At 39.9% G+C, this 27,477-nt stretch overlaps 2 protein-coding genes across 4 annotated transcripts; one reads left to right on the plus strand and one right to left on the minus strand.

Annotated features, from left to right (window-relative positions):
* Positions 1–23: 23 nt before the first annotated feature.
* LOC128222636 (uncharacterized) lies at positions 24–27,433 on the minus strand. 3 transcript variants are annotated; one of them, XM_052931731.1, is made up of 4 exons: positions 27,382–27,433; positions 25,921–25,987; positions 4,780–4,852; positions 24–3,492 (listed from the first exon to the last, which is right to left on the minus strand). In XM_052931731.1, the coding sequence occupies exon 4, from the start codon at positions 3,490–3,492 to the stop codon at positions 1,390–1,392; it is 2,103 nt and encodes a 700-aa protein (XP_052787691.1). In that variant the 5' UTR covers positions 4,780–4,852; positions 25,921–25,987; positions 27,382–27,433; the 3' UTR covers positions 24–1,389. The 3 variants fall into 3 exon arrangements, with proteins under 3 accessions (XP_052787691.1, XP_052787689.1, XP_052787690.1); XM_052931729.1 differs by having other exon boundaries at positions 27,303–27,400; XM_052931730.1 differs by lacking the exon at positions 27,382–27,433 and adding an exon at positions 26,186–26,246.
* Positions 5,661–8,042, plus strand: LOC128221528 (probable serine/threonine-protein kinase nek3). Its single transcript, XM_052930133.1, has one exon. It carries the CDS (start codon positions 5,661–5,663, stop codon positions 8,040–8,042), a length of 2,382 nt encoding a protein of 793 aa, XP_052786093.1.
* Positions 27,434–27,477: the final 44 nt, after the last annotated feature.

Below are 27,477 nucleotides of genomic sequence, written 5' to 3' on the forward strand. Positions count from 1 at the left end.
TACTTTTTTGGCTGTAGAAGAGATTTACCTTGGAATTTGACCAAAGGCTTTTTAAAGCATATTCTATGATAGAATGTGATTATAAAACTGTAAAAAACATATATGATTTTTAACAAATTTTGATGCTATGTGGTAGAATGTGTTGAGACTGAGTTTGAGATTTGACTTAAGTATTTTCGTGATATTGGGGCCAGAATTTCCAATAGCGTAAGTAACGCGATATTAAATTAATAACTGTTGTTGATTTGCGTGATTGGTTTATTGACATTATTACGTGATGTTATCAATGTATCCTTAACACTTCAACATATCCACCGATTTTGTTAAAGTCCCGGTTGCCGTGTGGACCAGCTGGCCGTGTTCTTCTTTTATCTTGACTTTATCGGCGTGGATTCTAACCCCACAAAAACCAAAATACCTTTTTATGCTATAACTTTATTTTATTCTGCCATTTTGATATGATAGAGTAAAATAAGGATAAAATAAGTGTGTTCAGATGCATTACCGGGATGTTTGGTCCAAAAACATGAGCAAGTTTACAAGATAAGATTATCGATACGGTTTGGAGTACAATTTTACAAGACGTATTATTACACAAAACACATGAACTGCATCATATATATAAAGATATATATAATTGTAAGTTAGATTACTTAGAATATTTTCAAAATATGAATATTTTAAATATAGAACGCCAATTTACACCCTTATTAAACACATACTGGCATTAATTCGATTACTTTGACATTTGTATTTTCTTTGTCTTTTTTAGTTTTTTTTCCGAATCATAATATATCACCCTTTCGTTAAATGTACTATCAATGTTTGAGGCATTTTTCTTTTCTCCGCCCAAACCTAACTACTGTTGCAACTTTGGGCCGGTATGCATAAAACAGCTGAAGTCATTTCATAACACAAGTCATTTTCCTAAGTTAAGTATCTCTCTTATCATATGATATAATTACTTAATAATGTCTACAAAACTTCATTTTCATTGACTTTATCGAAATACATACGTTTATGATAAAACAACTTATACTGTTCTTCAATTTGACTATGAACATTTTAGGAAATTTACTTAAAAAGGTTATGGAATGACTTAAGTACTTTTATGAGTTACGCCCTAGTACTTCTATTAGCTTTCCGTAATACACATGATCTGACGAGCTTTGTTTAAATTCTGTACCAAATATATCACATATTTCAAATACATGTAATGTTTATACCGATGAAAGCTGTTCAAACCATGCAAAGTGTTTTAAATGGATCTGTTTATTCATTCATTACATTTCTTTATTACACTATACAAGAATATTACATAAGCAAACGATATACGTCAACATAGTCTATAATATGTAACGGTTGCAGTCGCCATCCTATCATTCAATTTCAAAACATTGCTCTTAGTCTCCTGATATGCCAGTTGGCAGCATTATTTCTCGGAACATTATTTATTGAGTTCCTGTAGCATCTAAGCGCTTCGAGCAGGTTTCCCTCCATCTCCCAGCAGTGGCCAAGTAAGTTATCAGCAGTCTCGGGGTGGTACATTGTATTTATCATTTCTTGGTTTCTAAAACAGTTTATTAAATTACGGTGTGCCTGAACTTGTCTGTGGCGAAGTCCCAGTTTCCCGTACGTGATATATTGCAGGTAAAAGAGGTATGGTCGAGAGTCTACTACGGCCATGTCCATCCAGCGACGTTCCGTTACATCTCTAAATTGAACGTCGTCATTCACTGCCCTGTTCATTTCATATAGCAAAATTTGAGGTACACAAAAAACTTCAAAACGTGTAAACCTTACACAGTGGGCAACTTTTTGTATGGCTGTGTCATAGTTCCAATCGTTCATTATTTTTTCACTTAACAACTCGGGGGGTTCTACACTTCTAAACCTCCTTCCACAGCCACACACAGCATGCACATTATCGTCATATCTACGTTCAACGTTATTCAGCACGTCTGCCGCTCTGCGAAAATCTCCCCGGCAATATAACATGGACGCCAGTTTCAGCCTGCTGGACGTCACGTCAGTGTCAAGAGAACGTTCATAGAAAAGAATTATTTCTTGTGTGAATTGAAGTTCATGTTGTATGTAAAATGACGAAGTAACTGATGCTAAGAAGGAGTAAATGAGTGGCTTTAACACTGAAATTACCCGTCGCTCATAACGAGTTAATATATGTATGATGTAATCATCCTCAGGTATAATAGATAAAACAGTAAATAATCGCAGATACTGTTCAGGATTTAACTCATTATTCGCCATATCTAAAAACCTTATATTAACCTGTTTTATTAAGTCGCCTGCTAAAACATTATCAATCTTCCTACATATTGTTGATCGTGTTTCAAACATGTCGGTGGTAGGATTGCGAAACCTTTGTCCTAAGCTATCGTACTGTAAATCGTACAGTATCATTAGATTATTATTTAAATTCTCTTTTATCTTCCCCAATAATAACAGTTGGTATCGGCGTGTGATTTTTCCTTCGAATAGGTTCACTTCAGGAATAATATAGTGTGGACAATAACCTTTCATCAAGAAAAATTCCAGTGTTTGCAAACAATATCCTATGCACCCTATGAGCCGATCTTCTCTCCACTCCTCTCGGGATATTCTCTCGATTGTAAAGAACATAACGGTCTTGCAATGAAACGAAGTTAGCTTACTATGATGACTTAAATATTGTTCCATTATATATTTTTTTATCATTTTCAAGACAACATAGCATTTTAACTGCACTGTTGTAAAACTAAAAACAAGAATTCGTTCTATTTGGCTTGGTGATAATCGCCATTCAATATTTTCATTCAGACTCTCAAAATGTCCATCAGGAACAAGAAAACAAGAGCATTCCCGTGCAGCCTGCATCATTTCCGGTGTAGGCCAATGTCCACGTCTGGGACGGTGAAACCACCGGTCAACTTCCGGAGGAAGAACTTTACATTTGTAAGCGTGAACATAGTCCCATTCTTCAGAGTTACTTATTGAAGGTCCACTACATCGGAAGTCCTTTCCAATTAACTGTTTACTTTTATGTTGCCATCCTTTATTACTTACAAACACTCGTCCATCTATATGCGGTAAGCAATTTTCCTGTCCGTTATATCTGACAGGTTCTGGAGAGTCATGCCTGATCCACTGTAGCCAGTAGAGTTGTGGCGGAGTTGACTCCTCCTTCACCATTAGAACGTTCTGCATCCCGTCCTCCCAGTATAACCAGTCAGACATGATGTTGGTCTCATGAATGCATCCAAGCAGATCAATATCTGAATTCATCCCTAACGTTGTAGATCCCTCTGACTGGCTGCCGAAATGGAAGCTCGTTGTGTTTTCACCAAATATTTTGATCGTTATAGTTTCTACGGCTTCCCTCAGCAGGAAGGTGTCCCGCCTTTTCCTAACCACCCGGCGGTTTACGCCAATATCGTCCAGTACACGAGATAGACGGAGCGACATCCAGGCTTTATGGTCAGGATCACGGTCCATCTGTAACACATGTGGAGAAATTAACGGAATGTGTTTGTGTGTTTTTTAATTATTAATTGTACATCAATATGATTATCAGTTTTACGTATATAGAGGTGTGTAAAAAATTCATGCATATTATTTATGATTAACAATATATACAGTCATCTTGTACTGTTTGAGGGTATCGGACATGTACAGTTGTGTTCGATAGTGTATGACTATTATGTACAGTTGTGTTCCAAATGATGTCAGTATTATTTACAGGTTGTATACGATATGGTATATATACAAGCTAAGCACTAAATGCAACAGTTGTTAAACGATATATATATATATGATAATTATTAAATAATTGAACGACGACGACATTAAATGAACAATGAAATCAAGTAAATGTATTAGAAGTGCAATAAAACTAAAAGTCATTTACATTTTGGATTCGTTGTATTATTCGAAGAAAAACACATCCGTCGCAGGGGTGAAAATTTTAGCAGCAAGAAATTAGTGATGTTTTGTTGTCAAAATATGCATACAATAATAATAATTCTTGCATACCGGACGTGTGTATCCGGTCATGTTACCAGTGCTTGAAAATCCCGGTGTATACCCCTATTTAAGATGAGTCACAAGCAACAACGCGCCATTTCTTATTTCTTTTATTGTAATGGTTTATGAGAAGAACATTATGCCATTTCAATAAAACGCAATTTAATATATTAGTATGCAAGAACTTAATTAAAATTGTAAAAACATAATCATCAAAAATTTGACATTGATTGTTGTCTGATATCATTACGCTTCATGACGTAAGTAGACAACGTCGCACGTGCATTTTGGTGAAATGTACAAACATTCGTCTTAAACGTCATTTTTTCCACGAATTGATCATTTAAGGTATGCAAACAAAATCAGTTTTTCCAGTCCAGATCGACAAATCCAACCCGCGGGCAATCTGCTAGGCCGGTAGCTCGGCAAGCTTTGTTTCCGGCTTACGCACGTGCCCTTGGGTCGTATCTTTTGATGCGGACCGGAAACACATGATAAATCTCGCATTGTCATTTAGGCCACGAATGACAATTGGAACAATCATCTGCCACTATTATTTCTATGAATTGGTAAGAACAATGCAAATGCCCATGGTATCAGGACGTTAGCGGGTGAGTATAAGTCTCACGGTTTCCTGAGGATTGTACATATTTTAAACTTTCGCCAGGCAATACTTCCTTTCGTTGACGTCATTTTGTCCTACTAATTCACAGATATTACAATGAATGATGCCAAACCAAACAGCTGCCCTTAGCTCACCTTTAGAAGTTCACTGTGGCTTCTGTTAGATGCTACTGTAGTCAAAGTCCTGTGGGTATGCTCGAACTTGTCCCTGAAATATAAAACGATCAAATACTCAGTTTAATGGCTGCTTATAACACCATAAAAGGTAATGCAGCAATATAGCATGATTTATGACAATATTTACACACACTATGAAACCATCAACAAGACAAATAACATCACAACCATTAACACGACCAATCCAGCAAATCCACCCCAAACATAAACACCATCACAACCGCCAAAACAGTCATACACCGCCAGGATGACAAACACAACCCATACCACGACATCCACCGACACCATTACAACATCAAAAACCAATCATGAAATTTAAACTACGACCACCAACATCACAAACATTAACAACACCACTTACACCACCAAAAACAACTAAACACCAACAACACCACTACTATCAACACCATCACAACCACCAGCCAACCACAACCCATAAACACCACCTTATCACCACCACTATCACCACCAACAACCACTAAACACCAACAGCACCACTACCACCAACTCCATCACAACCACAATCTCCACCACAACCCTAAAACACCACCTTATCACCACCACTACCACCACCAACAAAAACTAAACACCAACAACACCACTTCCACCAACACCATCACAACCACCAACCCAACAACAACCCTTAAACACCACCTTATCTTCATCACTATCACAACCAACAACAACTAAACACCAACAACACCACTACCACCAAAACCATCACAACCACCAGCACTACCGCAACCATAAACACTACCTTTACAACCATTAACAACACCAACACTATCACAACCATTAACAACACCACGACCACCAACATTACAAACATTAACAACACTATGACCACGACCACCAACATCACAACCATTAACAACACCACGACCAACAACATCACAACCATTAACAACACCACGACAACCAACATCACAACCATTAACAACACCACGACCACGTACATCACAACCATTAACAACACCACGACCATCAACATCACAACCATTAACAACACCACGACCACCGACATCACAACCATAAACAACACCACGACCACCGACATCACAACCATTAACAACACCATGACCACCAACATCAGAACCATTAACAACACCATGACCACCGACATCACAACCATAAACAACACCACGACCAACAACATCACAACCATTAACAACACCACGACAACCAACATCACAACAGTTAACAACACCACGACCACCAACATCACAACCATTAACAACACCACGACCACCGACATCACAACCATTAACAACACCACGACCACCTACATCACAACCATTAACAACACCACGACCAACAACATCACAACCATTAACAACACCACGACAACCAACATCACAACCATTAACAACACCACGACAACCAACATCACAACCATTAACAACACCACGACCATCAACATCACAACCATTAACAACACCACGACCACCGACATCACAACCATAAACAACACCACGACCACCGACATCACAACCATTAACAACACCATGACCACCAACATCAGAACCATTAACAACACCATGACCACCGACATCACAACCATAAACAACACCACGACCAACAACATCACAACCATTAACAACACCACGACAACCAACATCACAACCATTAACAACACCACGACCACCAACATCACAACCATTAACAACACCACGACCACCGACATCACAACCATTAACAACACCACGACCACCTACATCACAACCATTAACAACACCACGACCACCAACATAACAACCATTAACAACACCACGACTACTTACATCACAATCATTAACAACACAACGACAACCAACATCACAACAGTTAACAACACCACGACCACCAACATCACAACCATTAACAACACCACGACCACCGACATCACAACCATTAACAACACCACGACCACCTACATCACAACCATTAACAACACCACGACCACCAACATAACAACCATTAACAACACCACGACTACTTACATCACAATCATTAACAACACAACGACAACCAACATCACAACCATTAACAACACCACGACAACCAACATCACAACCATTAACAACACCACGACCACCGACATCACAACCATTAACAACACCACGACCACTTACATCAGAACCATTAATAACATAACGACAACCAACATCACAACCATTAACAACACCACGACCACCGACATCACAACCATTAATAACACCACGACCACTTACATCAGAACCATTAATAACACAACGACAACCAACATCACAACCATTAACAACACCACGACCACCGACATCAGAACCATTAACAACACCACGACCGCTTACATCAGAACCATTAATAACACAACAACAACCAACATCACAACCATTAACAACACCACGACCACCGACATCACAACCAATAACAACACCACGACCACTTACATCAGAACCATTAATAACACAACGACAACCAACATCACAACCATTAACAACACCACGACCACCGACATCACAACAATTAACAACACCACTACCACTTACCTGACAACCATTTACAACACCACGACCACCGACATCACAACCATTAACAATACCACGACCACCTCCATCACTACCATTAACAACACCACGACCACTTACATCACAACCATTAACAACACCACGACCACCAACATCACAACCTTTAACAACACCACGACCACCGACATCACAACCATTAACAACACCACGACCACCGACATCACAACCATTAACAACACCACGACCACCTACATCACAACCATTAACAACACCACGACCACCAACATAACAACCATTAACAACACCACGACTACTTACATCACAATCATTAACAACACCACGACAACCAACATCACAACCATTAACAACAACACGACCACCGACATCACAACCATTAACAACACCACGACCACTTACATCAGAACCATTAATAACACAACGACAACCAATATCACAACCATTAACAACACCACGACCACCGACATCACAACCATTAATAACACCACGACCACTTACATCAGAACCATTAAAAACACAACGACAACCAACATCACAACCATTAACAACACCACGACCACCGACATCACAACCATTAACAACACCAGTACCACTTACCTGACAACCATTTACAACACTACAACACCACTAACAACATATAAAAACCAACAATACTACCATTATAATCACTACAACCATAAACACCACCTAAACACCACCTCATCAATTCGAATCTGAATCACCACCAAAAAAACAAAAGCATCACACCAGTAACACTCAACGTGATCAAACAACACGACAAGCATCAACTATACCAACATCACCGACATAACCAACATAAACAGCCAACACCTGAAGTACAAACAGTATCATACCAAAATAACCAACACCCGACATCACCAACACCATCACAACCTACGGGACGACCACCACTTACATCAATTACCAATATGATCAAACAATAGCAACACCATCATCATTAACACCCAAAACACCACCACAACTGAATTAAACTACCCATTGGAGGAAGTGAAAGAATGCCAACACCACCATCATTAACACCCAAAACACCACCAATACTGAAATAAACCACCCATACGAGCAAGAGAAAGAATGCCAACACCACCAGTACCAACATGTACATTACCACAACAACATCACAAAATCAACCACTACCACCAATACCACCACTACCACCAATACTATCACAACCACCAACACTTACATACCACCGAAACTATCCATCCAACATGAAATACTCTTACATCCAACACAAACACTAATAACACGACAAACAGCTACAATTACAACATCACCACATCAACGCCATCAACACCACCTTGTGTTTTAAGAAAATGCGTAAAAATAATTATTAATTATCGTAAGAATAGTAAATGTGTTTTAATAATCTGAATTACATGTAAATCTTTCCGATCTGACGCCAATCCATTTCAGGGCGTAGGGTCAACAAAAATATATTTTAAAATCCATTTTTTATTGGTCGTGACCGATTAATCAGAATCACAAAAACATTGAAACAACTGCTGATGGTGACTAAATGGTGGACCATTGAAATCACGTATGAAAATGTTCACAGCTAATATCATAGCTTATATAAATCATGGCTTTAAACTACGGTATGGTCAAAGAGTATTTATTATGGGCGCACAATACATATTATTAATATAAAATATGAAAATACCAGTAGTACATTTATGGATGATACCTTATATAAAGGGTATCTTTGCATCCATATCATTTAAACGGTAACTTACTCTGACTAAACAGAACGATCCTTACATGTGGAAAAAGGTCGTTTTTTACCGAATGTCACTTAATAATGTTTCTGTCTGTTTGGTATCACAATGGATGTTAATCAATTTGTATGCAAAATAAAACAAATAAACAACGATTCAGTGATATTTCAATTAAGATAAAGTACACAGAAAAATACAAGATTCGTTTCAAATTAGGGGTTATAGTTGCAGTGTTTTTATTTTGAGTTTGAAATAGCTTCATTTTAATGCTCGCTAAAGATGTACGCCAGACAAAAACCGGCTTTTCAAAGTATGGTTTATTGTGAAAAAAAAATGTGAGTATTAAAGACATAGATAAAGAAACATATATTTTTTAAATAATTTTAAACTGTTAAAGGGGTTATACACCGTATGGTGAAATACCGAAAAAAGGGAAAATTGTCGAAAACTGACATAAACTTAGTCTCTATGTGTACAATGTATTGAAACTAACTGAAGTACCACATAGTTAACAATTAATTTTTTTTGGTAGTGTTTTCATATTTTTCCATTAAAAAAAATTAGGTATGTATACCTAGAAGAATTCATTCTATTGCGTGATTGGCTAGTCGGTGTTGTTATGTGATATTTCCAAGTAAGGTGTATAAATATTCCAACGTAAACCTTCGTAGCACACGGGATACAACGCTGGACTGCAATTTTGGCGACCCTGGTTCGAACCCGGTCTCCGACCCGATTTTTTTTTACATTTTGGTATTTTTTTTTACAATTATGATATCAAAGAGTAAAACACTTGATTAAATAATGGTTCTGAGATTCGTTACAGAAAAGAAATTGGTGCCAATCTGGTGTAAAGTCCTGTTAAAGACGTGAAATAAACAAGGTTTAACCGTATAAATACAGCGTTACGTGTATACATCAGCAGCTCTCCAGAAAACATATATTAAAATAAATTTCATTGTCGAAATTAAACAGAATGGCGGTGGATACATTATTTATGAATGTACATATATGCATTCATATGGCTAGGCTTCAAACGTGGAATGGGGCTTTGACCGCCTCATCCGGGCACCGAGAACATGCTAGGCTTCAAACGTGGAATGGGACTTTGACCGCCTCATTCGGGCACCGAGAACGTGCTAGGTTTCAAACGTGGTATGGGACTTTGACCGCCTCATCCGGGCACCGAGAACATGCTAGGCTTCAAACGTGGAATGGGACTTTGACCGCCTCATCCGGGCACCGAGAACATGCTAGGCTTCAAACGTGGTATGGGACTTTGACCGCCTCATCCGGGCACCGAGAACGTGCTAGGCTTCAAACGTGAAATGGGACTTTGACCGCCTCATCCGGGCACCGAGAACATGCTAGGCTTCAAACGTGGTATGGGACTTTGACCGCCTCATCCGGGCACCGAGAACGTGCTAGGCTTCAAACGTGGAATAGGACTTTGACCACCTCATCCGGGCACCGAGAACGTGCTAGGCTTCAAACGTGGAATGGGACTTCGACCGACTCATCCGGGCACCGAGATCGTGCTAGGCTGCAAACGTGGAATTGGACTTTGACCGCCTCATCCGGGCACCGAGATCGTGCTAGGCTTCAAACGTGGAATGGGACTTTGACCGCCTCATCCGGGAACCGAGAACGTGCTAGGCTTCAAACGTGGAATGGGACTTTGACCACCTCAACCTGGCACCGAGAACGTGCTAGGCTCCAACGTGGAATGGGACTTTGACCGCCTCATCCGGGCACCGAGAACATGCTAGGCTTCAAACGTGGAATGGGACTTTGATCGCCTCATCAAAACACCGAGAACGTGCTAGACTCCAAACGTTTTATTGAACGTTTACCCCCTCACCCGGAAACAGAAAAGGCTTGTCTCCAAAAGTGGTATGGGACCTTCAGCGCCAAAAACGGGAATCAGTAAAAGGCTTGACTCCAGACGTGTTACGAGACGTGCACCCCTTCACCCGGGAACCAAGAAAATTATAGACTCAAGACGTGGTAACGGACGGGCACCTCATCACGCGGGAACTAAGAAATTGCTAGACTCCAGACGTTGTGTGGGAAGGGCACCTCCTCAAGCGGGAACTAAGAAATTGCTAGACTCCAGACGTTGTGTGGGAAGGGCACCTCATCACGCGGGAACTAAGAAATTGCTAGACTCCAGACGTTGTGTAGGAAGGGCACCTCCTCAAGCGGGAACCAAGAAAATGCTAGACTCCAGACGTTGTGTGAAAGGGAACCTCATCACGCGGGAACTAAGAAATTGCTAGACTCCAGACGTTGTGTTGTAAGGGCACCTCCTCAAGCGGGAACTAAGAAATTGCTAGACTCCAGACGTGTTATGAGACGGGCACCCCTTCACCCGGGAACTAAGAAAATTATAGACCCCAGACGTGGAATCTGACGTGAACCACGTCATATTGGAACCAAGAAAATGCTTAACTTTAGACGTGGTATGGGACGTGCACCACCTCACATTGGAATCAAGAAACTGCGAGACTCCAGATTTGGTATGGGACGTGCACCGCGTTACATTGGAACCGAAAAAAAATGGTTTCCACCAAAAGTTGTATTGGACGTGTACGGAAACTAAGTAAAAGCTGAACCAAACCAAGAGAAATGTTAAAGGAATAGTGTTTATGTTGGTAATATAAATAAATATTATCGCAGTATTCATTCAACTTATCAATGGAGTTGAAACGATTTGATATTAACATATAGTTTCAAATTATTCCGCGTTTTTTTAAAAGGAAAATTGAATGTTATTGACAAACTCTTACACTCGACTCCATATAGCTGAATTTAAGTATGCATTTTATTAGGACTCCTGACAGATGTGTGCAATATGGCATCGTATAAACGATGTATGTAATATCACATGGTATAGGCTGATGTATGCAATATCACATCGTATAAGCGATGTTTGCAATATCACATCGTATAGGTCGATGTCTGCAATATCACATCGAATAGGTCGATATAGGCAATATCACATCACGTATGTTGATGTATGCAATATCACATCGTATAGGTCGATGTATGCAATATCACATCGTATAGGTCGATGTATGCAATATCACATCGTATAGGTCGATGTAGGCAAAAAAACATCGTATAGGTCGATGTAGTCAAAAACACATCGTATGTGTCAAAGCATGTATTAACACATCGTATAAGTCGACGGTTAGGTCGTTGTGTGCAATAGAACATCGTAAAGGTCGAGGTTAGCACTACCACGTCGTATAGGTCGATGTTTGCAATATCAAATCGGATAGGTCGATGTTTGCAATAAAACATCAAATAAATGAATGCTCGAGTGGTCATGCAACAAATGATTTCACGATTTATCGTAGAACATTTGAGTACACGAGTGGAAAGAACAAATGAGTTCACAAGTGATAAGCAAAAAAGAGTTCACGAGTGGTCATAAAACAAAAAAAAATCAGGAGTGGTCATAGAACAAATGCGTTCACGAATGTTCATAGAACAAAACACTTCAGGAGTGGTCATAAAACAAATGAGTTAAAGAGTGGTCATAAAACAAAAAAAATCAGGAGTGGTCATAGAACAAAACAATTCAGGAGTAGTCAAAAACAAATGAGTTCACGAGTGGTCTTAGAACAAATGAGTTCAAGAGTGGTCATAGAACAAATGAGTTAACGAGTGGTCATAAAACAAAACAATTCAGGAGTGGTCATAGAGAAAATGAGTTCACTTGTGGTCATAGTGCAAATGAGTTCACGAATTGTCATAGATCAAATAAGTTAACGAGTGGTCATAGGTCAAATGAGTTCACGAGTGGTCATATAACAAATGAGTTCATTTGTTGTCATAGAACAAATGAGTTCACGAGTTGTCATAGAGCAAATGAGTTCACGAGTTGACATAAAACAAATGAGTTCACGAGTTGTCATAGAGCAAATGAGTTCACTTGTTGTCATAGAACAAATGAGTTCACGAGTTGTCATACGGCAAATGAGTTCACGAGTTGTCATAGAACAAATAATTTCACGAGTTGTCATAGAACAAATGTGCTCACGAGTTGTCATAGAGCAAATGAGTTCACGAGTTGTCATAGAGCAAATGAGTTCACGAGTTGTCATAGAGAAAATTAGTTCACGAGTGGTCATAGACCAAATGAGTTCACGAGTGGTCATAGAACAAATGAGCTCAAGAGTGTTCATAGAACAAATGAATTTACGTGTTGTAATAGAGCAAATTAGTTCACGAGTTGTCATAGAACAAATGAGTTCACGAGTGGTCATAGACCAAATGAGTTCACGAGTGGTCATAGAACAAATGAGCTCAAGAGTGTTCATAGAACAAATGAATTTACGTGTGGTAATAGAGCAAATTAGTTCACGAGTTGTCATAGAGCAAAGAGTTCACTAGTTGTCATAGAGCAAATGAGTTCACGAGTTGTCATAGAGCAAATGAGTTCACGAGTTGTCATAGAGCAAATGAGTTCACTAGTTGTCATAGAACAAATGAGTTCACTAGTTGTCATAGAGCAAATGAGTTCACGAGTTGTCATAGAGCAAATGAGTACACGAGTGGTCATAGAGCAAATGAGTTCACTAGTTGTCATAGAGCAAATGAGTTCACTAGTTGTCATAGAACAAATGAATTCACGAGTGGTCATAGAACAAATGAGTTCACGAGTTGTCATAGAGCAATTGAGTTCACGAGTTGTCATAGAGCAAATGAGTTCACGAGTTGTCATAGAACAAATGAGTTCACGAGTTGTCATAGAGCAAATGAGTTCACGAGTTGTCATAGAGCAAATGAGTACACGAGTGGTCATAGAGCAAATGAGTTCACTAGTTGTCATAGAGCAAATGAGTTCACTAGTTGTCATAGAACAAATGAGTTCACGAGTGGTCATAGAACAAATGAGTTCACGAGTGGTCATAGAACAAATGAGTTCACTAGTTGTCATAGAGCAAATGAGTTCACTAGTTGTCATAGAACAAATGAGTTCACGAGTTGACATAGAGCAAATGAGTTCACGAGTTGTCATAGAGCAAATGAGTTCACGAGTTGACATAGAACAAATGAGTTCACGAGTTGACATAGAACAAATGAGTTCACGAGTTGACATAGAGCAAATGAGTTCACGAGTTGTCATAGAGCAAATTAGTTCACTAGTTGTTATAGAACAAATGAGTTCACGACTTGGCATAGAGCAAATGAGTTCACGAGTTTTCATAGAGCAAATGAATTCACGAGTTGTCATAGAACAAATGAGTTCACGAGTTGTCATACAACAAATGAGTTCACGAGTTGACATAGAGCAAATGAGTTCACGAGTTGTCATAGTGCAAATGAGTTCACGAGTGGTCATATAACAAATGAGTTCACGAGTTGTCAAAGAAAAAATCCGTTCACCAGTTGTCATAGAGAAAATGAGCACCCGAGTTGTCATAGAACAAATGTGTTCACGAGTTATCATTGAACAAATGAGTTCACGAGATGTCATAGAGCAAATGAGTTCACGAGTTGTCATAGAGCAAATGAGTTCACGAGTTGTCATAGAGAAAATGAGTTCACGAGTGGTCATAGAGCAAATGAGTTCACGAGTGGTCAAAGAACAAATGAGCTCAAGAGTGTTCATAGAACAAATGAGTTTACGTGTGGTAATAGAGCAAATTAGTTCACGAGTTGTCATAGAACAAATGAGTTCACGAGTTGTCATAGAGCAAAGAGTTCACTAGTTGTCATAGAGCAAATGAGTTCACGAGTTGTCATAGAGCAAATGAGTTCACGAGTTGTCATAGAACAAATGAGTTCACGAGTTGTCATAGAGCAATTGAGTTCACGAGTTGTAATAGAACAAATAAGTTCACGAGTTGTCATAGAGCAAATGAGTTCACGAGTTGTCATATAACAAATGAGTTCATGAATTGTCATATAACAAATGAGTTCACGAGTGGTCATAGAACCAATGAGTTCACGAGTTGTTATATAACAAATGAGCTCACGAGTGGTCATAGAACAAATGAGTTCACGAGAGGTCATATAACAAATGAGTTCACGACTGGTCATAGAACAAATGAGTTCACGAGTGGTCATATAAGAAATGAGTTCACGAGTGGCCATAGAACAAATGAGTTTACGAGTGGTCATATAACAAATGAGTTCACGAGTGGTCATAGAACAAATGAGTTTACGAGTGGTCATATAACAAATGAGTTCATGAGTTGTCATAGAACAAATGAGTTCACGAGTGGTCATATAACAAATGAGTTTACGAGTTGTCATAGAGCAAATGAGTTCACGTGTGGTCATAGAAAAAATGAGTTCACAAGTCACTATAACGAATGAGTGAGTGCACGATTTGTGTTTCTTTAACGAGATGTGTGATTTGTCTGTAAGACACTTATCTTGAAAATTAACAATATTACACAACCTCATATCACCAACAAAAACAACGAAATGATTGCATTGAATTAAAAAGTGTCCATAACACGTTATAAACATAATCGAGCACACACATAATCGACGAATGACATTCACCTGTCGATCAATGACACTGTTGTTTACATTTACGACTGACGAATGGACAGCCAGGAAGAAAGGCAATCAGGATGTTTACTATATGTGTGGAGATTTAAATAATGCCACATGTTCTCCTTTCGAAACTATCTTATATGTTATTTATTTGCCAATTAAGTAATATAACGCTGACAAAATTTATACAATTATACACTGGTTTATAAAGTTTTACTGACATCCTTATGTGATAGTAACCGAGAACGAGGCGATCTTGAAACAGTCTGAGGTGTTTAAATTATAAACAATGAATGGAAGGAATGCGTTTGTTCTTATTTTTCTTTTGTTCTTAGCTGCTTCTATAGACCAGCCATTTGGTAATTTAATACACAGGGTACCATTGTTTCGACGATTTGGTCTATCCTTCTATCTGAACAAAACCTTACTAATGACACGAATCTGACATTGTTTGAACTATTTACAGATTCAAATAGATTTGTACCAATATCAATTATTTAAAAGGCTGTGTTATATAAAAAGGAAAGCCGACAGCGAAACACAAGGGATAGCCATATTGTGCGTATCGCATAAGCTATTCGGAATACATGTACTTTAAAATGTCTTTATTGAATATTAATCATACACGTATATTTTAAATTAAAAAAAATATAGAAATGTAGTTTGCTACATAATTAATGAACAAATAAGTGTAGGGAATTGCTTATTGAAGGTCTATGTGGGAATTATTCGCTCAAGTCTAGCGCAGCGTTTCATATCATAAAAGATCACATAAATGTTTACCTAAATCATATTTAACATAATTTTTGTAACTGAGAAAGCCCAATCACCTCTAGGCCTTATAACTTAAAGAAAAGTAAATTTAGCTGACTGAGTGACTAAATGACTGAGGGACTGACCGATCTACCGATCGACCGACCATACGACAGACCGAACGATCGACCGACCGGCCGACTGACCAACTTATCGACTAATTAAATGACCGACAGACTTACGGACTGACCGACCGACCGATCGACTGACTGAATGACTGAACCGACTGACTGACTAAGTGACTGAACCGACTGACTGACTGACTGACTGAATGATCAACTGACCGTCCGATTTACCGAATTTTCTGACTGACAGACTGACTAGCGGACAGCGCAAAACATACATTTAAATATAAAGTTTATGAGAAAAGGTAGCATGTTAAGTCGTTTAGTTTACTTTGTCAGTAGTATTCGAAGAAATAATCCTCGTATGTAAGGGTGAATGTTTAATAGCATATAAACCCACTGAAAATTTTAGTTTGCATTGATCAAGGCGTTTTATCTTACAATAACCAATGAAGATATTTTAAACGTGTGTCTTGTCATTTTATGAGTTTCCTGAATTGGCATTTATCATAGTGCCTTTAAAGAAGATTTAGATAAGATATAAAAATAACATTTTTGAACGAGTCTCTGTAATCAAATGTAATTGTATAGTCTGACGTAATATAAGTTTATGTTAAAGTTCTTTTTAGCGATCCATAGACAATTGATCAAGCGCAGCGAAGCAGAAGTAAATAGGGTTAATCATCGATTGTCATTGGCCCACAAATATGTGCTTACACCAAGTGCACTGTAATAACATCGCTACGTTGGTCCGGGCGTCAATAATTGGCATGACAATATTTAAAATTGAATAAGATAGACAAACAGATAAAATAGCGCAGACCAGTGATTGGTAGATAATTAGTAAAGACGATTGTGTTTCTTCGTAAGACTATTTGTTCGCAGTTGCAAATATAAACCAGACATTTGGACACAAAATACTAAGTGTACATTCATTACAATTATTACGACGATTAGTCAGTGTGCCTATCTTTTAATCTGACCATAATATGACAAAAGACACAAACATGACGCGATATCTTATGAATAGTTCAAACAATCCCTAACAGATGAGTATCTATATTCAGCTTTTAAAAGGCTGTGATTTGTAATATGGTAGACCGAAAGTGCTCAACTCAACAATAGATATAACTATTGTGCGTTTTTGGGAAATGTTTTTTGTAACGTTTTATATTTTCTCAATATAATCTCAATTACTATTTCGAATTTTAAAAATGGTTTCTTAATAACGAACAAATAAGTAAAGGTACTTTTCGGAGGTATATATTGAAATATTTCGTTCAAGTCTGACCCAGCTAATTAGTTATATCAATGAAAGTGTTTACCTAAAATGATCACATTATTCAACACCACAAATAACACGTAATAAACGCCTAGGTGTACTGGAGAATGCAAAAAAACGCCCCTGATAAGGAACTTAAGATTACACGGGTATATAGGAGTATGCCTTATCAGTCACGTGATAATGGAGTATGCCTGAGCATATGATAAGGGACATGAGGTAGCAAGACCGGACGCACTTGAGTATGCCTGAGTACGCCCATGTTAAGGAGTTAAGGTTGAAAGCCCGGACGCACTTGAGTATGCATGAGTACGCCCATGTTAAGGAGTTAAGGTTGAAAGCCCGGACGCACTTGAGTATGCCTGAGCACGCCCATGTTAATGAGTCAAGGTTAAAACCCGGACGCACTTGAGTATGCCTGAGTACGCCCCTGTTAAGGGGTTAAGGTTGCAAGCTCGGACGCACTAATGTATGCATGAGTAAGCCCCTAATAAAGGGTTGTGGTTGTAAGCACGGGCGCAATGGAACATGCATGAGTACGCCCCCGATAAGGGGGATGGTTGCAAGATCGGACGTTCTAGAGTATGATATGAGTACGGTCCTGTTAAGTGATTAAGGGTGTACGCCCAGGTGCACTTGAGTATGCTAAAGTACGTCCCTGATTATTAAGGGGTTAGGTTTGTAAGCCCGGACGCACTTGAGTATGCCTGAGTAAGCCCCTGATAATGGGTTAAGGTTGTTTGCCCGGGCGCTCTTGAGAATGCTTAAGTACGCCCCTGTTAAGGGACTTAAGGTTGCAAGCCAGGGCGCACTTGCGTATGCCTGAGTAAGTCCCTTATAATGGGTTGAGGTTGTAAGCCCGGATGCTCTTAAGTATGGAAAAGTATGCCCCAGATTATTAATGGGTTATGTATATAAGCCCGGACGCACTTGAGTATGCCTAAGTACGCCCCTGTTTATTAAAGTGTTAAGTTTGTAAGCCTGGACGCACTTGAGTATGCCATAGTACTCCCATGTTAATGGACTTAAAGTTGTGAGACCGGCTGCAATTGAAAATGCCTATGTAAGCCACTGATAATGGGTTAAGGTTGTAAGCCCGGACGCACTTGATTATGCCTAAGTAAGCATCTGTTTATTAAGGGGTTAGATTTGTAAGCCCGGACACACTTCAGTATGCCTGGGTAAGCCCCTGATAATAGGTCTTAAGCCCGGACGCACTTGAATATGCATAAATACGCCCCTGTTAATGAAGGTGTTAAGCTTGTTAGCCCGGACGAAGCCCGGACGCACTATAGTATGTCTGAGTGCGCCCCAAGCAAGGGGTTAATGGTGTATGCCTTGGCGCACTAGAGTATGCCTGAGGACGCTCCTAATAAGGGATTATGGTTATAAGCCCGGCCGCACTAGAGAATGCATGAGTACGCTTCAGTTAAGGGGTTAAGGTTGCAAGCCCGGACGCACTTGAGTATGCCTGAGTACGCCCCTGTTAAGGGGTTAAGGTTGCAAGCCCGGACGCACTTGAGTATGCCTGAGTACGCCCCTGTTAAGGGGTTAAGGTTGCAAGCCCGGACGCACTAATGTATGCATGAGTAAGCCCCTAATAAAGGGTTGTGGTTGTAAGCACGGGCGCGATGGAACATGCATGAGTACGCCCCCAAAAAGGGGTTAAGGTTGCAATCTCGAACGCACTAGAGTGTGCATGAGTACGCCGCTGTTAAGGGATTATGTTTGTAAGCACGGGCGGAATGGAACATGCATGAGTACGCCCCCGATAAGGGGGATGGTTGCAAGATCGGACGTACTAGAGTATGATATGAGTACGCCCCTGTTAAGTGATTAAGGTTGTATGCCCAAGTGCACTTGAGTATGCTAAAGTACGTCCCTGATTATTAATGGGTTAGGTTTGTAATCCCGGACGCACTTGAGTGTGCCTGAGTAAGCCCCTGATAATGGGTTAAGGTTGTTTGCCCGGGCGCTCTTGAGAATGCTTAAGTACGCCCCTGTTAAGGATTTTAAGGTTGCAAGCCCGGGCGCACTTGCGTATGCCTGAGTAAGTCCCTTATAATGGGTTGAGGTTGTAAGCCCGGATGCTCTTAAGTATGGAAAAGTATGCCCCTGATTATTAAGGGGTTAGGTATATAAGCCCGGACGCACTTGAGTATGCCTAAGTACGCCCCTGTTTATTAAAGTGTTAAGTTTGTAAGCCTGGACGCACTTGAGTATGCCATAGTACTCCCATGTTAATGGACTTAAAGTTGTGAGACCGGCTGCAATTGAAAATGCCTGAGTAAGCCACTGATAATGGGTTACGGTTATAAGCCCGGACGCACTTGAGTATGCCTAAGTAAGCATCTGTTTATTAAGGGGTTAGATTTGTAAGCCCGGACACACTTCAGTATGCCTGGGTAAGCCCCTGATAATAGGTCTTAAGCCCGGACGCACTTGAATATGCATACATACGCCCCTGTTTATGAAGGTGTTAAGTTTGTAATCCCGGACGAAGCCCGGACGCACTATAGTATGCCTGAGTGCGCCCCAAGCAATGGGTTAATGGTGTATGCCTTGGCGCACTAGAGTATGCCTGAGGACGCTCCTAATTAGGGATTAAGGTTATAAGCCCGGACGCACTAGAGTATGCCTGAGTACGCCCCTGTTAAGGGTTTAAGGTTGTAAGCCCGGACGCACTAGAATATGCCTGAGTGAGCACCTGTAAAGGTGTTAAGATTGAAAGCCCGGACGCACTTGAGTATGCCCGAGTTAGCCCCTGATAAGGAATTTAGGGTTGTAAGCCCGGGTGCACTTGAGTATGCCTGAGTAAGCCCCTGATAATGGGTAAAGATTGTTAGCCCGGACGCACTAGAGAATGCTTGAGTATGCCCCTTTTAAGGGGTTAGGATTGCAAACCCGGACGCACTTGAGTATGCCTAAGTAAGTCCCTGATAATTGGTTAAGATTGTAAGCCCTGACGCTCTAGAGTTTGCTTGAGTATGCCCCAGTTAAGGGGTTAATATTGCAAGCCCGGACGCACTTGAGTATGCCTCAGTAAGCCCATGTTAAGGGGTTAAGGTTGTAAGCACGGGCGCACTTGAGTATGCCTAAGTACGCCCCTGAATATTAAGGGGATAGGTTTGTACGCCCGGACGTACATGAGTATGCCTGAGTAAGCCCCTGATAATGGGTTAAAATTGTAAGCCCTGACGCATTAGAGTATGCTTGAGTATTCCCCTGATAAGGGTTCATATTGCAAGCCCGGACGCACTTGAGTATGCCTCAGTAAGCCCATGTTAAGGGGTTAAGGTTGTAAGCCCGGGCGCACTTGAGTATGCCTAAGAACGCCCCTGATTATTACGGGGATAGGTTTGTACGCCCGAACGTTCATGAGTATGCGTGAGTAAGCCCCTCATAATTGGTTAAGGTCGTAAGCACGGACGCCTAAGTTCGCCCCTGTGTATTAATGGGTTAGGTTTGTTAGTCTGGACGCACTTGAGTATGCCGGAGTATGCCCATGTTAATGGACTTAAAGTTGTAAGCTCGTGTGCACTTGAGTATGCCTGAGTAAGCCACTGATAATGGGTTAAGGTTGTAAGCCCGGACGCACTTGAGTATGCCTAAGTAAGCATCTGTTTATTTAGGGGTTAGATTTGTAAGCCCGAACACACTTTAGTATGCCTGATAAAGCCCCTGATAATGGGTTTAGGTCTTAAGTCCGGACGCACTTGAGTATGCCTAAATACGCCCCTGTTTATTAAGGTGTTAAGTTCCTAAGCCCGGACGCACTTTAGTATGCTTGAGTAAGCCCCTGATAATGGACTAAAGGTTGTAAGCCCGGATGCACTTGAGTAAGCCTTAGTGCGCCCAAGTAAAGGGGTTAATGATGTATGCCTTGGCGCACTAGAGTATGCCTGAGGACGCCCCTAATTAGGGATAAAGGTTATAAGCCCTGGCCTACTAGAGTATGCATGAGTACGCCCCTTTTAAGGGTTTAAGGCTGCAAGCCCGGACGCACTAGAGTATGCCTGAGTACGCCTCTGTTGACGAGTTAAGATTGCAAGCCCGGACGCACTTGAGTATGCCCGAGTAAGCCCTGATTGTAGACTTAAGGTTGTAAGCCTGGACGCACATGGGTATGCCTAATTAAGCTCCTGATAATGGGTTAAGAATGTTAGCCCGGACGCACTAGAGTATGCTTGAATATGCCCCTGCTAAGGGGTTAATATTGCAAGCCCGGACTCACTTGAGTATGCCTAAGTAAGCCCATGTTAAGGGGTTAAGGTTGTAAGCCCGGGCGCACTTGAGTATGCCTTAGTACGCCCCTGATTATTAAGGAGATATATTTGTACGCCCGAACGTGCATGAGTATGCCTGAGTAAGCCCCTCATAATTGGTTAAGGTCGAAAGCCCGGACGCACTAAAGTATGCCTAAGTACACCCCATTTTATTAAGGGGTTAAGTTTGTAAGCCCGGACGCACTTGAGTATGCTTGAGTACGCCCCTGATAATGGACTTAAGATTGTTAGCACGGGATCACTTAAGCATGCCTGAGTAAGCCCCTGTTAAGGGGTTAAGGTTGTGAGCCCGGGCGCACTTGGGTATGCCTGAGTACGCCCCTGATTAGCGATAAAGGTTATAAGCCCGGGCGAACTAGAATCTGCCTGAGCACGCACCTGTTTAGTTGTTAATGTTATAAGTCCGAACGCACTAGAGGTTGCCTGAGTACACCCCTGATAAGCAGTTAAGGTTAAAAGCCCGGACGCAATTTAGTATGCCTGAGTAAGCCCCTTTTAAGGGTTAAGATTGTAAGCCCAGGCGCACTGGGTCATTCCTGAGTACGCCCCTGATAATAGGTTTTAAGCCCGGACCCACTGGAGTATGCCCGTCGCACTTGAGTACGCCCCTGATAAGGATCTTACGGTTATAAGCCCATTTAATTATGGCTAGATATGCCCCTATAAATGGACTTTAAATAGTAAGCTCAGACTTACTGGAGTATGCACAAGTAAGCTCCTATTAATATTGCCAGCAAACTGATGCCTTTTGTATGTTTGTTACTATATTGAAAATAAAACACTTTCACCTGAACATTTTCAGATGGTTGAACGAACAGTTATTATATCTTAATTATATCCATTGTAATTATTTTATCAATGTTTATCCAATAGTAGGCTCACGTCAGAACTTATATTCAGTATTCGATTAAGGTCTTATCAAGATGTGATATTGGTTGTTTTTGTTCAACTTGTATCGAGTCCCTGTCTAAACAATGGAAGTTTGCCTTAACAGAGTACAAGGAAGTGTCGTCTGGTGCATGTTTCACAAACGTGGAAGGAGGAAGAAAAGTCATTCATTCAATGTGTAGTCTAAAGTGCCAAAAAAAGAATGAAGTCAATAATGTCCTAAACCAAATACACTTAAACAGGTGTTTCTTTTGTTTGCTGTTTGTTTTTTGTTGTTGTTTTTATTCTTTTATATTTTTTCTTTCTTTTTTTTTTGAGGGGGGGGGGGGCTGTCTTACTGATATTTATCATGGGAAGAAAAGTTGTTTTAATAGTGTATGCTTTCCCTGAGGCTTCTAGCACTTATACAATCGGTTGCTTGTTTTTTTTCTGAGAAAGACAATGCATAAAAATATTTGTAGAAAGTTAATAAGTTGTTTTTTTAGCTAATTCATATAATTTTACGAAAGTTATTTTAACAATAACAAACAGAAATATGCGACCATGATCTCACTCGAGGAGGCCGTTATTTGTTCAAGGCTATAAGGAGTTCATGTTACACTGTTGATTAGGAGTATTTGATATGCACATTGTTAATGAATGGTAATGTCATCGATGCATGCACACTGAACTATTTTTTTACCTTATTTACAACGTAAAACAAATACATTTGATACGAACACTAATATAATATTACACCTAATGCTAGTTCATGTTTATATTGTTAATGCAGTTTAGTCTGAAATGTAACAGAGACAGCCTTTTTATAAAACCTTCGGCGAATATAGAAAGTATTGACCAAGCCATATATGAGGATTAATAAAAAAAAAAAAATTGTTTTACAATTATTAATTCCGTCTCAGGCTCATAAGGCTGACCTCGGACAAATAACTGGGCCTATTTGAAATCACCTAATTAAGACATTTTAATATATTTTTTATAAATGTTTCCTCTCATGCGCATTTAGGCCACCAATTACACGTGAAACGTAACCAAATGCGCATTTTTGTTCACTCTCCAAAGTTTGTGATCGCTCATGCGCATTGAGGCCACGTATAACACGTGACAGTAGCCACATGCGCATAAATGATCACCGGCCACTGTTTGTTATCTCTCATGCGCATTGAGGCCACGTATAACACGTGACAGTAACCACATGCGCATAAATGATCACCGGTCACTGTTTGTTATCTCTCATGCGCATTGAGGCCACGTATAACACGTGACAGTAACCACATGCGCATAAATGATCACCGGTCACTGTTTGTTATCTCTCATGCGCATTGAGGCCACATATAACACGTGACAGTAACCACATGCGCATAAATGATCGCCGGCCACTGTTTGTTATCTCTCATGCGCATTGAGGCCACGTATAACACGTGACAGTAACCACATGCGCATAAATGATCACCGGTCACTGTTTGTTACCTCTCATGCGCATTGAGGCCACGTATAACACGTGACAGTAACCACATGCCCATAAATGATCACCGGTCACTGTTTGTTATCTCCCATGCGCATTTAGGCCACGTATAACACGTGACAGTAACCACATGCCCATAAATGATCACCGGCCACTGTTTGTTACCTCTCATGCGCATTGAGGCCACGTATAACACGTGACAGTAACCACATGCGCATAAATGATCACCGGCCACTGTTTGTTACCTCTCTTGCGCATTGAGGCCACGTATAACACGTGACAGTAACCACATGCCCATAAATGATCACCGGCCACTGTTTGTTACCTATCATGCGCATTGAGGCCACGTATATCACGTGACAGTAACCACATGCGCATAAATGATCACCGGCCACTGTTTGTTACCTCTCTTGCGCATTGAGGCCACGTATAACACGTGACAGTAACCACATGCGCATAAATGACCATTCTCCACTGTTTGTTATCTCTCATGCGCATTGAGGCCACGTATAACACGTGACAGTAACCACATGCCCATAAATGATCACCGGTCACTGTTTGTTACCTCTCATGCGCATTGAGGCCACGTATAACACGTGACAGTAACCACATGCGCATAAATGATGTTATCTCTCATGCGCATTGAGGCCACGTATAACACGTGACAGTAACCACATGCCCATAAATGATCACCGGTCACTGTTTGTTACCTCTCATGCGCATTGAGGCCACGTATAACACGTGACAGTAACCACATGCGCATAAATGATCACCGGCCACTGTTTGTTACCTCTCTTGCGCATTGAGGCCACGTATAACACGTGACAGTAACTACATGCGCATAAATGACCATTCTCCACTGTTTGTTATCTCTCATGCGCATTGAGGCCACGTATAACACGTGACAGTAACCACATGCGCATAAATGATCACCGGCCACTGTTTGTTATCTATCATGCGCATTGAGGCCACGTATAACACGTGACAGTAACCACATTCGCATAAATGATCACTCTCCACTGTTTGTTATCTCTCATGCACATTGAGGCCACGTATAACACGTGACAGTAACCAAATGTGCATAAATGATCACCGGTCACTGTTTGTTATCTCTCATGCGCATTGAGGCCATTCAAACACGTGACAGTAACCACATGCGCATAAATGATCACCGGTCACTGTTTGTTACCTCTCATTCGCATTTAGGCCACGAATAAAACGTGAAACCTAACCAATGTTGTTATTACTTACTTCTTCTACATCCCTCGATTTCAGGAAGAATGTTTCCTTATTTTTAATTAACCTTTTCATTCACAATGTTGAAAAAATCGAGTGAAAGCTTTGTCGTAGCGAGATTTTAAGTCAATCAATAAATTGTATCTTTACAAATTAAATTAGTTGAGTAGATTGTAATAAAGGATCACATGAAGTCCCTCATTTCGAGTATAATACAACCATATTTACTTATATTTTACAAGTGTAATATAAACTGGCGTTGACGTAAATTCGCCCTTCTAAACCACCAGCTGCCCCTAGCTCACCTTAAATAGTTGTCAGTGGCCTCTGCTGGGTAAAGTCAAGCTCCTTTGGAAAGAATCGACCTTGACCCTGAAAATGAATTGAAAATAGACATTTATTTGAATGTTTAACACCCTATAAGACACAATTCAGTGATATATTATGATTCATCGACAATGTATCCACATACTTGAAAGTTAAAACTTTTCTAAGGTTATAGCATCAAATGATTAGTTACGTTTTATAACAAGAGATGTTTACGTTCCCCGTGCAGACGTGATTACATACCATCGTTTAAAATGAGAATCAACGCATTTGCCACTGTCAGTGTAAAGAATAATGAAAACTGCTTATAGCACACCGGTAAGGCAACTGATAGCGTAAATCCATAAAAGCACACACGATCTTTAGTATTTTACAAATTCAAAACTTTTAAAAAGTGCAGAACGCTCTTTGAATAATAGATTAGAGACAATGGTTTACCCTCACGATCAATAATGTGTTTAGTTCCTAAATATAGCGACTTCGTCATCATGGTGATCACACGGGCGATTCCTGCACGCGAATGCGTCCAGAAAACATTTTATAAAAAATGGAAGTGAACATTATCAATATTACGTTTGATTAATAAAAAGGGATTATTAAGAATTAATAACTGTTTGTTTGGTAGTCGTTTGTAATACTTTTTTTCCATTGTAATGTTTTCATGTGGTGACACTTTTGGTTTAAAGTAGTAATATGTGTATTAAACTTTTTACCACCTATATAAAAGAAAAAATACGAATGTAGGCGTCAAACCTTTGCAAACAATTTTAGCCGCTGTAAAGTAAAAAGTTATTTAATAGAAAACGTTATGAAATGAGTCTATGAACAGTTATAAATTGAGCTCCTGTTTTCATTATCATTTGAATATCCTCAGACGCAATAGCTCAATGTACTATTACTCAAATGTACCATTTTTTTAAAACACATATTCATTACATTTAACTTCATTACGAAACCGCTGCATTGGTTGTGAAAGCTATGGGGTTCCCTATCAAATTATTTTAAAACATACGAGTCCATTAGTCACGAGAACCAAACATGGTTTCTGTAAAATCTTACCAGAACATTCCCATCACTTTAGCCTCATACAATGTATTATTTAATAAATGTTTTGTGCGTTCATGTAGTAAAAATGCTCTAGCGCGATTTCGCAATTCCATAAAGCGCGTTATTAAACTGCCAGCATAGTTAAGTTCCACTTAAAGCATTTATAAATCCAAGGTTTAGTTTGCAAACACCTAATGTGAAGTTTTTAAAAAAAATCTAAACAGTAGTAGATTTATGCAAACAGATATTCAATGTTTGTGATTCCTATTTTAGCACTACCATTGAAATAACACAAAATAAACAATTAACTTACTTTATAGATGTTTCCGCTTAACATAAACAAGTAATCTAGCATGCGCCACCTTAACTCTCCGTTTGTCTAAGATACTAACCAGCTATGGTCGTCTTTTCCGCATGGCATTAATGAATAAACCCGGGCATGTTCAATATAAAGGCGTCAATCTGCATGGCTCGTTGAAGATCTTAAG

Source organism: Mya arenaria, chromosome 16 (assembly GCF_026914265.1).
Source record: "Mya arenaria isolate MELC-2E11 chromosome 16, ASM2691426v1".
NCBI lineage: Eukaryota > Metazoa > Mollusca > Bivalvia > Myida > Myidae > Mya > Mya arenaria.

Excerpts from the sequence above, each read along its gene's own strand:
- LOC128222636 (XM_052931731.1), bottom strand. The coding sequence starts at position 3,492 with ATGGACCGTGATCCTGACCATAAAGCCTGGATGTCGCTCCGTCTATCT.
- LOC128221528 (XM_052930133.1), top strand. The coding sequence starts at position 5,661 with ATGACCACGACCACCAACATCACAACCATTAACAACACCACGACCAAC.